The sequence below is a fragment of the Cetorhinus maximus genome, chromosome 12 (assembly GCF_964194155.1).
Source record: "Cetorhinus maximus chromosome 12, sCetMax3.hap1.1, whole genome shotgun sequence".
In the NCBI taxonomy this organism is placed as follows: domain Eukaryota; kingdom Metazoa; phylum Chordata; class Chondrichthyes; order Lamniformes; family Cetorhinidae; genus Cetorhinus; species Cetorhinus maximus.
The window spans coordinates 50,984,948-50,999,163 of NC_135890.1; the positions used below are offsets into that span (position 1 = coordinate 50,984,948).

Consider the following 14,216-nt stretch of genomic DNA (forward strand, 5'->3'; position numbering starts at 1 on the left):
TGCACCAGGCAGTTATTGTTCCCCATGCTTCTGTTTAATTAAAAAAGGTACAATGTCTGGACATGCTCTTTCTGCGTGCAGAGGACATGGCCCTGCATATTTATATGTAGCTTCTAGCAAGCGTAAGTGAGCTACATTGTGAGCCCAACTGATAATCTTAAATTGTTGACTTGCCTACCAATCAGCACTCTGTACTGATAAATATAAATTGTTTTTCCCTTATATTGGTATTCTTGAAAAGTGTCCAATGACTGCAAGATGAAAAGCTTTGACATGTCTCTTTTTTCAACAATACTCAAATCTTAAATTGGTTGTCAGTGTAAGCCTTAGCACACTTAGGATTGTTCAGCCCAATCGAGGAATCACATCTAATGTTAGACATTATGTTCTGAGTTTTGCAAGCAGGGGCTGGTTGAGTATGGTCAGTACTCTGCCTATTGCGAACAGCCAAAGGGATATGCTGTTTGATATGATCTGTCAGTCCTTGGGATGTAGGGCCTATATACCTGACATCACACCAGTACTGAAATTCATATACCACATTACTCATTTGTGTGGTAGGCAGAACATCTTTTTGGCTTGGTGGCAGCATCCTGTTAGTGGAGAACACCACTCGTGTTGCCACTGTATAGTAGTAGCATGAAATGACTAGCTTCACCTGTTGCTTAAATTTTTGAGACACCTTACACTTCCAGGGTAATTTCAGGTAGATTGGGCACTTTTCAGGTCCAAAAGTGGAGACCTTTGGCCTATTTTGAGTATGCATGATACACAGTGAGCAGTGATTTGATCAGGGTAGCCATTATCCTGCAAGATAGCTTTGATGCACCCTATTTCAGCATCAAGCTTGTACAGTGAGCAAATGGCTCAGACCCTATTTATGAGATTGTCGATAAGGCCAATCTTATAGCACATGGAGCTGTAGGAGTCCAGATGCATATATTGACCAGTGAAGGTAGGCTTGGGGTACACAGTATTGAAGAACCCATTAGCAGATTTCTCAACTAGCACATCAAGGATAGGGAGCTCTATAGACTGCTCCATTTCAAAGATGAATTTGAGCATGGGATGGAACCTATCAAGGTGTGTAAGGATATTCTTACATTCAACTGCAGATCCAATAATAACATATGTATCATCTATGTATTGGAAAGATGAAAGGGATAGGTGGTTATGGCACAATCCATCAAAAATGCATTTCTCGTGAAAACGTTAGCAAAAGATGGGCCTAGGGGGGATCCCATGGCAACACCACCCATTTGGGCATACATAGTGACATAGTGTACATAGTAAAGCTGAACTCAACTGCACATGTTGCTAAGTTCCTAAGTTCAATGAATACAGATCCAGAAAATGGCAGCATATCTAGATTGCCATGATATAGTGATGCAGCACAAATGTCAATGGTTTCCTTGAGTGGCACATTAGTGAATAGGCTCATAATGTTGAATGAGCGCATGGACATGGCATTGCTATAAATATACAGGTTGTGTATAGTCTTCACAAAGGTGAAGGAGTCCTTCACCGTGTATGTAAAATAGTCACTTAGAACTGCTGGTAGCAACTCACTCAATCATTTGGCCAATTCATGTTGTGCCGAACCAGTCATAGATAAGAAAGAGTGTAATGGGACATCATTTTTGTATACCTTGCGCAGCCTGTACATACATGGACATAGTGAACCATGAGGACGAATCCTATCATATACACAAGGCAGCTCATTACTCTTACATAATTCTAATAAGTATTTTTGTAACTTACTTTCGAGCAGGGCTGTGTGGTTATTCTTGGCGGCAGGTTCAATGGCTACGAATTTTGACCCATCATTAAGATGGCATACATTTTGTCAAATAAGTCATGCTTATTAAGGATGACTATTCCAGTCCCTTTATCCGGTTTGCAAATAATGGCTATTCCAGTGATCCAGATCACTGCCCCCTGTGTATCACACATACGAATAGGCCTAAGGCTGCCACTTTTGGTGCTAAAAATTGCCCACCCTATCTCAAATTACCCTGAAGGCCAGGCTAATGCTCTGGGGACATAGGTTCAAATCCCACCACAGCAGTTGGTGGCATTCAAATTCAATTAATAAAAATCTGGGATTGAAAGTTAATCTCGGTGATGGTGACCAAGAAACCATCATTGATTGCTGTAAAAACTCATCTAGTTCACTAACGTCCTTTAGGCAAGGAAATCTGCCATCCTTACCTGGTTTGGCCTATATGTGACTCCAGATCCACAGCAATGTGGTTGACTTTTAACTGCCCTCTGAAATGGCCTAGCAAGCCTCTCAGTTCAAGGTTACTTAGGGATACAAATGGTGGCCTTGCCAGCGATGCTCACATCCCATGGAAGAATAAGTTTAAAAAAAGCCATTTCACACTGCTACTAAGTAGCAGCAACACGAGCGGTATTCTCCATCAACCAAAAAGACGTTCTGCCTACCACTCAAATGAGCAATGTGGTTTGTGAACTTCAGTGCCAGTATGATGCCAGGCACATAGGCCGTACACCCCCACAACTGGTGGATCGTATCAAACAGCACGTCCCTTCAGCTGTTTGTAATAGGCAGGGTACTGACCGTACTCAATCAGCCCAGGCATGCAAAACTCAGAACATAATGTCTAACATTAGATGTGATTCTGCAATTGGGCAGCACTTGCTGAACAATCCTGAATGTGCTCAGATTTACACTGGCAACCAATTTACGATTATCAGTCTTACACTTACGCTTGCTGGAAGCTACATAAATTCATACACAGTGTCCTGTCCTGTGCAAGAAGAAAGAACATATATAAGCATTGCATTTTTTTAATTAAACAAAATATGGGGAACATTAGCTCCCTGGTGCATTCTTCACAGCAATGCCTTGACCAATCAGTGCTGACTGGCCAACCAATCAGCACCCTTTTCTCATGCAGTATAAATTGTTGCTTCCTTTGAAATTCTTGCATCTGTCTTGATGAATGCAAGACAGAAAGCTTCAACAGCATGTCTCTCTTTTCAGTCATACACTAATATCAATATTGTTTTTTTTAATGTTACACATCTGGGATTGACCAATGCATGTGATGAATTAAATTTTTGGCAGAACATTTTTCAAGCGTGTTATATGATGTTAATAAAATGTTATTGAGTACCATTAAGAGCTGATGAACATTCCATAATTGCTGAGAATGGTTGCAGGAAGACGGTGGACTTATGTTTTTGTGTCACACTTTTTCTCTCCCAGTTTTTACCAGATGGTTCCGCACCAGATGCCTATGTTAAGATCTACCTCTTACCAGATGCGGAGCGAATGACCAAAAGGAAAACAAAAGTGGTTCCGAAAAACAGCAATCCAACATACAATGAGATTGTAAGTATCTAACACTCCATGGGCAATTTGAATTATTCGCTCAACTGTGTCAGCTCGCTCCCTAATTTGGCACAAATCCTGAAAACACTCAGCTTAAGTGAATTCAAACTCTGATGCATGAAAAACATCAATGAAATTGGCCAAATGAGAGGCTCAAATCATAGTTTCCCAATGATTGGCCAACAAAGTCCACATTGCATCATATGATCAATTGGCTAATGCAATACTGCTCATTCTGTTCAGCTGTAATACCTGAGTTCTCACTCTTAGAGCTGTCTCTGTCATGCTTACAACTACCTCCCCCCTTCCTAATGTCTATTGAACAGAGCATGAGAGATGCTTGTAGTACACAGACCTACACTTCTCTTTACTGATTGCAAAGACCTTTCCACACCTTCCCTAGCTTTGGCACACATAACAAATATGACCAGTGAGATATATCCAGAGATTGAAGGGATATGTATGAGTCATGTTATAAACTGGAGAAACCAAACACAATCTCTCAATGTTCTTCTCCTTAAAAGGGGAAGGAGGCCAAGATAATAAGATAAATAATTCCAACAAAAACAAAAATACCTGGAAAAACTCAGCAGATTTGACAGCATCTGCGGAGAGGGATACAGTTAATGTTTCGAGTCCAAGTGACTCTTCTTCAGAACTAAGGAAAAATAGAAAAAAGAGATTAAATATAAACTGGTTTAAGGGGGGATGGGACAGGTAGAGCTGGATAGAGGGCCAGTGATAGGTGGAGATTGCCAAACGATGTCATAGACAAAAAGACAAAGAGGTGTTGACGGTGGTGATATTAGCTAAGAAATGTGCTAATGGGGACATTAAGGGTAGAAAGCAGGACGAACAAGAGACAGATAGCCCTAGTGGGGGTTGGGTGGGGGGGGATCAAAATAGGCTGAAAGGTAGAGATAAAACAATGGATGGAAATACATTTAAAAGTAATGGAAATAGGTGGGAAAAGAAAAATATATATAAATTATTGGAAAAAGGGGGTTCGGAAAAGGGGTGGGGATGGAGGAGAGAGTTCATGATCTAAAATTGTTGAACTCAATATTCAGCCCGGAAGGCTGTAAAGTGCCTAGTCGGAAGATGAGGTGCTGTTCCTCCAGTTTGTGTTGAGCTTCACTGGAACAATGCAGCAGGCCAAGGACGGACATGTGGGCATGAGAGCAGGGTGGAGTGTTGAAATGGCAAGCAACAGGGAGGTCTGGGTCATGCTTGTGGACAGTCCAACACCCCACTTGAAATCACACTAGGACAACCTACACCAAGTAGATCCAAGCCAGCTAGAAAAAACAAGAGAAAAACTACACCAAGGCTATGCTTCATGAGTTGGTCTAGTTTGATTCTTGTTGTCAAAACAGAAAATGCTGGAAATACTCAGCAGCATCCGAGGAGAGAGAAACAGCAGACCCTGGGCTTTCATCAGAACTCCAGGCCGGGTCCTGGTGAAAAGTCACGCATGAAAGGTCAGGATCTACTGCTTGCCCCTCAACAGATGCTGCCAGACCTGCTGAGTATTTCCAACATTTTGTTTTTATTTCAGATTTCCAGCTTCCGAAGAATTTTGCTTTTGGTTATTGTTATTAGCTCCATCGCTGAAAGTGGGTGGAGGTAAAATTTTGGCCTGTTTATTAGTCTGTCTGTAAATAATATATCTCAAAAACTAATGAATGGATTTCAAAGAAAGTTGGTTTACAGATGGGGTACAGTCCAAAGAAGATCTAATTTGTTTTTGATGAAGATCCAGATTCAGATCCTGGAATTTTTTAAAGGATCCGCTTCTAGGGCGAATTGACTTTTTCTTAGAATATCTTAGAAAGATAAAGTTTGGCACATTAAGCATGAATTTCAAAAAAAAAATGAGGTATGAAAAGAAACAACTTTCTTAGTGAAAAAACAATGGCCGGGATTTTCCGGACCCATCATGGGGAATGCTCATTGACTTTTGGCAGGACTGGATGATCCTGACAGCATGTGGGGCCAGAAAATCCCACCCAATGATTAATAAATATAGATGAGTATTCGGTGAGCGTGTGTGTGTCCAGCTCACTCACAGTCTCAGGGTGCTCACTCACTCACCCTCACCCACTGTGAGAGTGGATGAGAGTGTATGTTGGTGTGTGTGGATGAGGATCAATGAGAACCCTGATACTGGGCATGAGCGAGACTTATAGACACACTCTGTCCCCCGCACACATACTCTGTCTCCTGCACACACATTCCCCTCGCACTATTTCTCTCTCTCTTCCCCCTCACACACACTCTCTCTATCCCCTCTCTAACCCCCTCATACTCTCTACCACCCTCTCACAGTCTCTATCTCCCAATCAGTCTCTACCCTCTCTCATGCTCTCTCATCCCCTTCACACTCTCTCACCCCCCTCACACTCCCCCACTCCCCTCACACTCTCTCCTACCTTCACACACTCTCACCCCTCACACTCACTCTCACCCCCCGACACTCTCTCACCCCCTTCACACTCTCAACCTCCTCACATTGTCTCTCCCCCTCACACTCTTTTCCCCACCCCTCACATTCTCTTCCCACTCCTCACACTCTCTCCCACCCCTCACCACCACCACACATTCTCTTCCTCACAGTCTTCAGTCACTCACTTACTCAGGACACCAGTGGGCCCCACTCCCGCTGCCTCGTGCTCCGTTCTGGCACGCTGGAGACACGCTCGAACTTGCCTGGGCCCTGCACTGGGTGCCTGAGCCCCGTGGACCCAGCTTGAACTCGCCTGAAACCCATTCTGGCTGCCTCATGCTCCTCTCCGGCCTGCCTGGGTCCCACTCAGGACACCTGGGCCCTGTTCTGGCTGCCTCACATCCCACTCCGCTCTGCCTGGGACCTGCTCTGGATGACTGGGCACCACTCCCCCAGCACCTCTGCTTCCTGGGCTACACCCCTCAGCACCCCTGCTCCCTAGTGAGCCTCTCAGCAGCAAACGCGGGAGAGAAACTTATTCCTTTGACCAGAATTTTGAAAACGGGCTCTGAGAACTGTATAGAGGGGCTTTGCAGGCCGCATCCAGCCCAAGAGCTGTACATTAGATAAGCCTGATTTTGAACCTTGTGCATTGTCTCAGTTGCTGTGGTGAAATTTGTCACAGCTGTCAAAATGTGAGCAGAGTTTTCAGAGCAGATTGTTCGATGTGGGTTGGCATAAAGCCTCCTCAATGAGATGGCAGCCCTTCATAAAAATATTTCTTTTTTCAGCTTTGTAGTTACAGAGCATCAACCAAGCAGGGAAAAGCCTCCAGGAACAGCTACGTAATTGTAATAACATTGAGTTAACATAGCGCAGTGGATGTTTGCGCTCTACTTAATACCATCTTTACTTGTTATGGCTTGTAGAACTGCCCTGGCTTTATAGTTCCACAATGTCCCAGCAACCAAAGAAAATGGTGCAGCAGTGGTCACTCAAAACTTTAGTTTCAAGTGAGGTGTAGAAAGCTAACTGTTAAATCACATGATACTTTATGAGAGGGAACTTTTGCCTAATACAACTGAAGACATGGTAACCTCCTTTAGTGTGGGCATATGATTACTGTTCAAATATGTATTGTGTCTACCATTATCAAAAGTTTAAACAATGGGGTAATTTTCTTTCAGTTCTGGATCCCAGTGATCGAGCCCCACTGACAGCAAGCTCAGGGCAGAGAATTACGCGATCGATCTGTGGGTCTATCTCTGTGTCATGCTGACTTTGAGCCTGGCTTCTTGACTGGGAGCATGGGATTGTGGAATAACTCCTACTGGCCCAACTAGAACCAGATCGGGGCAATGGCTTATTGGACAAGAAAAAAACTAGCTGGAAAATCTTTAAATTATGAGATTACCAGCTGGGTTAAAGTGTTTACTGCTGGCAGGAAGCCCATGCTAAAATACAAACTTATGTCACCCCTGAGTGAAGAGAAACAGGAGAGTCAGCATGATGTTAGGAGTAGCTTAAAACCGTACTTAGCTAAAGAAATCTGCAGCCATCAATGTTTAGAAAATAAAAGATCCTTTTGGACAGTTCCAAAATTTGCAAATTTCAATTTACAATGTTTTGTTTTGAAGATACCATTTTAGAGCAACTCATAAGATGTAGATCGTCTGTTAGGTTTTCACAAACTCCCTGGTGTATAACTATCTTTAATACAATTTAATACCCCACTTCTAGACAGTTACTTTGTACACAATGAATCTCAAAACCCTTAGAATTCATTAGCAAATCAACCATAACTTGTATTTATATAGCTTCTCTAATGTAATAAATCATCTCAAGATGCTTCAGTGCCATCAAAGAACAGCCTATGACACTGAGATATATGAGTTATTAGAGAGATGACCAAAAGCTTTGTTTAAGATGTAGGTTTTGAGGGGCGTCTTAAAGGAAGAACACAAGGTAAAGAACTGAAGATGTTTAGGGAGGGGATTCCAGGGCTTAGATGTCAGGCAGCACAATGGCGGACCAATTAAAATTGGGAATATGCAAGAGGCTAGAATTGGAGGACCATTGGGATTTCCCTGGAGAGATTTGAAAACCAGAATGAGAATTTTAAAATCAAGGTGCTATTTAACTAGGAGCCAGTGTAGGCTAGCGAGCACAGTGAACAATGGGTGAATGGCATTTGGTGCGAGTTATGACACAGACAGCAGAGTTTTGAATAGGTGGTAACAAAGGCATGGATGAGGGTATCAGAAGCAGAAGACCTGAGGCAGGGGCCAATAGCTCGAAGGAACTCTTATCAGGACTGCAAATGGTTGATCCTGATTCTCAGCAATACTTCCAGCTCAATTCATGTAGTCATGAGGAGAGATTGGATAGGCTGGGGTTATTTTCTCTGGAGCAGAGGAGATTGAGGGGGGACATGATTGAGGTGTATAAAATTATGAGGGGCATAGATAAGGTAGACAGGAAGGAATTTTTCCCCTTGGTGGAGGGATCAATAACCAGGGGGCATAGATTTAAGGTAAGGGGCAGGAGGTTTAGAGGGGATGTGAGGGAGAATCTTTTCACCCAGAGGGTGGTGGGAATCTGGAACTCACTGCCTGAAAGGGCGGTAGAGGCAGAAACCCTCATAACATTTAAGAAGTATTTGGATGTGCACTTTCGATGCCATGGCAGACAAGGCTATGGGCCTAGTGCTGGAAAATGGGATTAGAATAGTTAGGTACTTGTTTGACCGGCACAGACTCGATGGGCCAAAGGGCCTTTTTCTGTGCTGTAGACCTCTATGACTCATCACCTGGTGACCCCAAGTCTACACAAGCATGCTGATTCCAACCCTGCTCAACCATAGTACAGTGTGCCTTCAAGATCCAGCATTACAGTATCACAATTAAACTTAAACATCAAAATCAATTCAAGTCTTGGTTGTAACAGGAAATGCCAGCTTGCTACAGCTGTTTCCAGCACTCAACTTTAAGTTTCCATTTATTGCACCTGGAGGAATCAATCTAACATCTGGTTATAATAAACCTAATGACCATGCATAAACTAGTCTGTCAAAACAGCATGCATCGTGTTCCAAGCTGAGCACTCCAGTTTATTTGCTAAACCTTTCATATTTTATATTAAGCATCTGTAGTCAAGCTACAAGTAATCATTTTAGTTATAATTTTGATCATCGTTTTCAATAAATGTATATTAAAAGTTGGTGCCTTGGTACAATATTTAACCACTTTAAAAGCAGCAACAATTCTTCTTAAGGGAAGGAAATCAATTATCCCACTTAATAATAATTGTTACTTGATTATAATCTATCCAGCTGTATACAATTAGTTATAAAAATACAGTTTTTGATTATTATTTTCGTTACTTTCACTCCTATCCCTTAGAGTTTTTCCAAAACAACATCACCATCCAGAAGGAAAGGCTCCGAGCCGTTTATGCCAATTCTGAGAGACATTGGGCTGCATCTTCCGGTCAGCGAGCAGGAGGCAGGGCCCACTCGCCGACGCATAAAATGACGCAGGGTGACGTCGGGCGTGTGTCCCGACATCACCCTGCATCATTTAGGTTTTCAGTTTGGGGGGCGTGCAGCCGAATCGGCTGCATGCCCACCAAACTTCAAAGGCCTATTAAGCCCATTAAAAAAGTAATTAAACTGATTAGTGGACCTGCCCGTCCAACCTTAAGGTTGGCGGGCAGATGAAGAGCCCAGGCGACCTTCAGAAAAAACATGAAACCTCATCCACAGGCGGGATGAGGTTTCATGAGGGTATTAAAATTTGTATGAAACGTCTAAATAAAGGAAATTGACATGTCCCAGCTCATTTAGTGTCACGTGGGGGACATGTCGGGAATATTTTTTTCTACCTTAGATGAACTTTTGAATTTTGAGCCGATCTCCCTGAGGTAGCACTTTGCCTCAGGGAGATCTGTGCGCTCTTCTATGCGCATGCGCGAAAGAGCGCACTCCTGTCTCAGGAAATCCCTCACCCCCACCTGCACAGGGAGTGCACAGCGCTTCCGGGCAGACATCACGCTGGGCAGGCCTTAATTGGTCCGCCCACGTAAAATGGCACCGAACCTACCCGCTCCCGCACAACCCCCGTGACAGGACTTTGTTCTAAGTTGATAGTCATTCTCAGAACTGGGACAAAGGCCATAGCTTGAATCTATAAGCTGACTGCTGGGAGGGGAGGCCCTCCAGCCTTCTGGGCAAAGACCAGGCCTTTGCTTATTCCTTCCTCATAGCCACGTGGCTGAGATAGGGAATCTCGCTCTGTACCGAGTACAATCAGCAAGAGTTTGAACATGCTGCTATTCCATGCCGCCTCTGCAAAGCAGTGACTCTTGCTTTTCAGTAACCACACTTGTGTTGCATGTCTCCATTTTGGCCTAGCCCAGCAAGTTAATCATAGAAAGCTAATAATAAAAATCTCATGATCACATAACAGAGAAACTCAAGTAAGTCAGAAGTGAAAAGTTGATGCCTGTGGTCATTTTAACATTGAGCAATGTAGTAAAATGGGTGAAATTCAGCTACCTGCCTGTTACCTATCATGGCCGGGATTTTCTGGCCCTTTCACGGATAGGACCCACTGCAGGCGAGGTGGCGCCCCAGCCATAAGTCCATTGACTTGCGGTGGGACCAGAAAATCGCGGCGACGGGCGGGTGTGGAAAATCCCCCAGCATGTCTGATTTCCCTTTCCAGTGAAGTCAGTAGAGGAGAGTAGGAGTATCAGGCTAGGCGCCTAATGTCTGCTCAATTTAATATTGCCTATTTTACACCAAGGTTAAAATTACTTCCTGTACGGGGACCATACTCAAGTAGAAAATGCTCATTGGTTAAAATAATGTAACAATGGCAACTTGCATTTATATAGCACTTTTACTGTAGGGAACCATCCCAAGGCACTTCAGAAAAGCGTAATTGGACAAAAAAAAACGGAGCCAAAGAATCTACAACATCATGAGCTAAATTTTACCTATGGCGGGCTGGGCAGGAGCAGGCGGGGGCAGGCGTGGAGCTGTGTGCTGCCACTTTATGTGGGCGGGCCAATTAAAGCCCGCCCAGCGTAACGCACGGCCAGCGCTATGTGTGCGGGCAGGGGGAGGAGGGAGAGTCGGGGCCTACACTATTCTGCACATGCGTGGGAAAGCGTGACAATCTCCGAGACACGGAGCTGCCTCGGGGAGATTAAGTTGATAATAAAACTTTTTAATAAAGGAGGAAAAAAATGATCTAAACATGTCCATCATGTGACAGTGTTACATGAGCTGGGAAAAGTTTGTGAATTTTGCAAAATTATTTTATAAAACCTTCAGGAAACCTCATTCCCGCCCGTGGATGAGGTCTCCTGAAAAACGCGAAGGTCACTTGGGCTCTTTGCCCCCCTCCCCAACCTTAAGGTTGGACGGGCAGCGTTGTTAACAACTTTAATCGGATTCTTAACGGCCGTAATGGGCTGTTGACAGTTCAGTGGGCGTGCAGCCGCCTCCGGCATGCGCCCGCCGAACGAAATATCTAAATGACGCGCAATGACGTCAGGAAACACGCCCGACATCATTGTGCGTCGGTGTGTCGGGCCTGCCCCCTGCATGTCAACGGCAATATTCTGGCCCATAAGATTAGGACATTAAGACTATAATTTCACATCATCTTGTGTTTTAATGTTTGCAGCTGGAGTACCTTGGGATATCGAGCAGTGATCTATCAAGTCGTGTCATCCAGCTGGGTGTGTGGTGCAGGCAGACACTCCTGGGAGCAGTAAACATTCCTCTGAGAAGTGTAAAGCTGGATGAGGAGAAGTGGTACAGATTGGGAAATTCCTTAGTCTGACTGGATATAGATTGAAATAGGATAAGGCAAGCTATCACCATTCAATTACTGAACCTCCTCTACCAAAAACGTGAGATAGTCATTCTTCACATTCATCATCTTTGGCATTTTCTGAAGTATATTTTCTACTGTGTTAGATACTGCTTGACACCTTTCCTAGAAGGTTCAAAGGTGTAAATAGCTGTGTATCAGCTGTATAGCAGTCTGCACATCTTAGGTTTTCCCCTGTAGTTAATTTTGCATGAAGATGAGCATTAAGCTCCTATTAATTGCTGATGTTTAAATAAAATACTGTCAGTACTAAAACATATCCTGATTTCAAGGCAGCCCCTTGGCACTGACAAGAGATAAAGAAGTCACAAACTGTTCCCCTATACAAACCACTAAAAGCATTAAAGTACAAGGGTGAAATGACTGAAACTACTTAGTTGAAATCTAGATAATAAAATGTAGGTGCATACTTGGGACCTCTGTGATTACTGCAGTGAACTGTACGGTGTTGTTTTAAATTATTTGCGGGGAGATATAATTTTGACTTTGTGCGATAGTGTAAAATGGGTGACAGCGAGTCCGCAGCCAGTTTTACACCTCTCCCGATTTTCCAATCTCTTCCAATTTTTATTTCCATTTCAGTTCAATGTCAGTAACCAACAGAGAGGTTAAATAGCTGCCAATTCATTCTTGCCCATTTTACACTATCGCACAAAGTCAAAACCTTGAGGTGGGAAGAGGGTTGATGTTAAATTTTTTGTTAAATGGCGGATTTTGAGGAGTGGAATCTTCCCGCCTTTGAAAATATTGAAAATACTCTTCCATCAGGAACAAATTTTGGTCACGTCCCCAGTGGTTTGTGAGTCCCTCTCCGCCCCCTCCCCGCACCCGATGTGATCCGGGGCTATTCAGATGGCCTGCAGCTTTGGCATGCCGCAGCCCCACTGGGAGAGCTGGGTGCTGCTCAGGCAGCAAGGAGAGCAGGAGGGTGCCTCAAAATGGAGGCGTCCTCAAGAGGCATGTATTAAAATCAAAACTGATGACGGCCGAATCCAGTAGTTATTTGGCGCAGTGGGGAAACTCCTCCAAAGGAATCATTTGGTCCCTGAGTGCTGTCCCGTGACCCCGCAATTGGGGCATGAAACCTTTAGCTCTGATGGCCCCCAGCCTGCTACTGGGAGGCCACTTCCACGAGCTGCCAGTTACAACATTCTGTAGGAGGCCACTCAGTCGCTGAGATAATCCTGGCAGATTTCCCTCCAGACTCAACAGACTCTTAATTAGTAATTACTGGCTATCCGCTACTTCCATTGTTCATTCACCTCTGGCAAGATCGCCTAGAGACAAGAACACACTTATCTGACCCCAGAATCTGCACGTTTTCTTCCATTCCCGCCGTCAAACCCACCTCCAGGGTACCGGGCAGACTCCACCCTAAAGGTCACTCACTACTGTGATTTTGAATCTGGATCAATGAGGTTGTTAACTAATGGATGATGTTTTTTTGAACTAGCACCAGTGAATTATAAACAGAGACTAAAAGATATGTATTTTCATCTTCTTGTTCTCAGATGATGGTGCGAGCTGCTTTGCCTTCTCCCCAGCCAAACTAGTCATCCAAGACCATGTGTCAAGCGCGTGCAAGGAGATGAAGGGGAGGGCATAATAGAAAGAAAGATTTGCATTTATATAGTGCCTTTCATGACCTCAGGATGTCCCAAAGTGCTTTACAGACAATGAAGTACTTTCGAAGTGTGGTCAGTGTTGTGATGTAGGAAACACGGCAGGCAATTTGACCTGATCATACCTGATCCATGGCCTGTGAAGATGCCAATCTGCTTTGGTACCAGAGTACCCTAGAGCCACTTGCTCCATCATCCAGTTTAATCCACCTCCACGATGATGAAGCAGAGAGCTACATCTCAAAAATGGGGAGGTGGAGGAGACGATTGAATTGGAGCCATCAAATTGCTTGGAGTTGCATATTGGTACATCAACACGTCGTACTACCAGACAATGAGGCTGTGGTAGGCTGAAAAGCTGCAGGCTGCATATCGAGATTCTCTCAGATACAGGAAAGAAGCTGCTTCCAAGAGTTCAGTTCTAGCAGAGCTCCATGAGGTCTCATTTTATAACTAACACCAATAAAGCTTCACATAAAATAGAGCAAGCCAACTTGCTTGACCTTCAGACACACAGGTCTGTCTTGTTGGAACTAGTCAGCAATTAACGAAAGTTGAATATCTATTTGTTCCCAATGTTAATCAGGATAACATGCAGAACCATGGAACGTGCAGTTCCTTTTCTTCCTGTTGAACATCCTTAAGGAGTAAGAAATCTAATTGTCTTTCTCAGTTTTGCCATCACTTCACTTCAATACTGCATTGAAAAGTACTAACATATGCTTTCTTAATTTGCCTATATTTGCAGAAAGTTTCTAACAGCAGATCAGTCTCTAAACAGCAGCACTGTAACAGTGCTTTTTATTAGATCAAGTCTGTCTTGATATTGTTTACCTGAGCGTGTCTATTATTTATACATTTAGCCTCTTTTTTTGTTTCACTCA

The 14,216-nt window shown here is 43.7% G+C and overlaps 1 protein-coding gene across 1 annotated transcript in view; it reads left to right on the forward strand.

Annotated features, from left to right (window-relative positions):
- Window positions 1-11,685, forward strand: part of LOC144687974 (phosphatidylinositol 3-kinase C2 domain-containing subunit gamma-like) — a 232,986-nt gene extending 221,301 nt beyond the window's left edge. The window contains exons 32-33 of the mRNA XM_078554634.1: window positions 3,236-3,361; window positions 11,501-11,685. Coding sequence (XP_078410760.1) covers window positions 3,236-3,361; window positions 11,501-11,659 — 285 coding nt within the window. The 3' untranslated portion in view covers window positions 11,660-11,685. The remainder of the gene's footprint in view (window positions 1-3,235; window positions 3,362-11,500) is intronic.
- The last annotated feature ends 2,531 nt before the right edge of the window (window positions 11,686-14,216 follow it).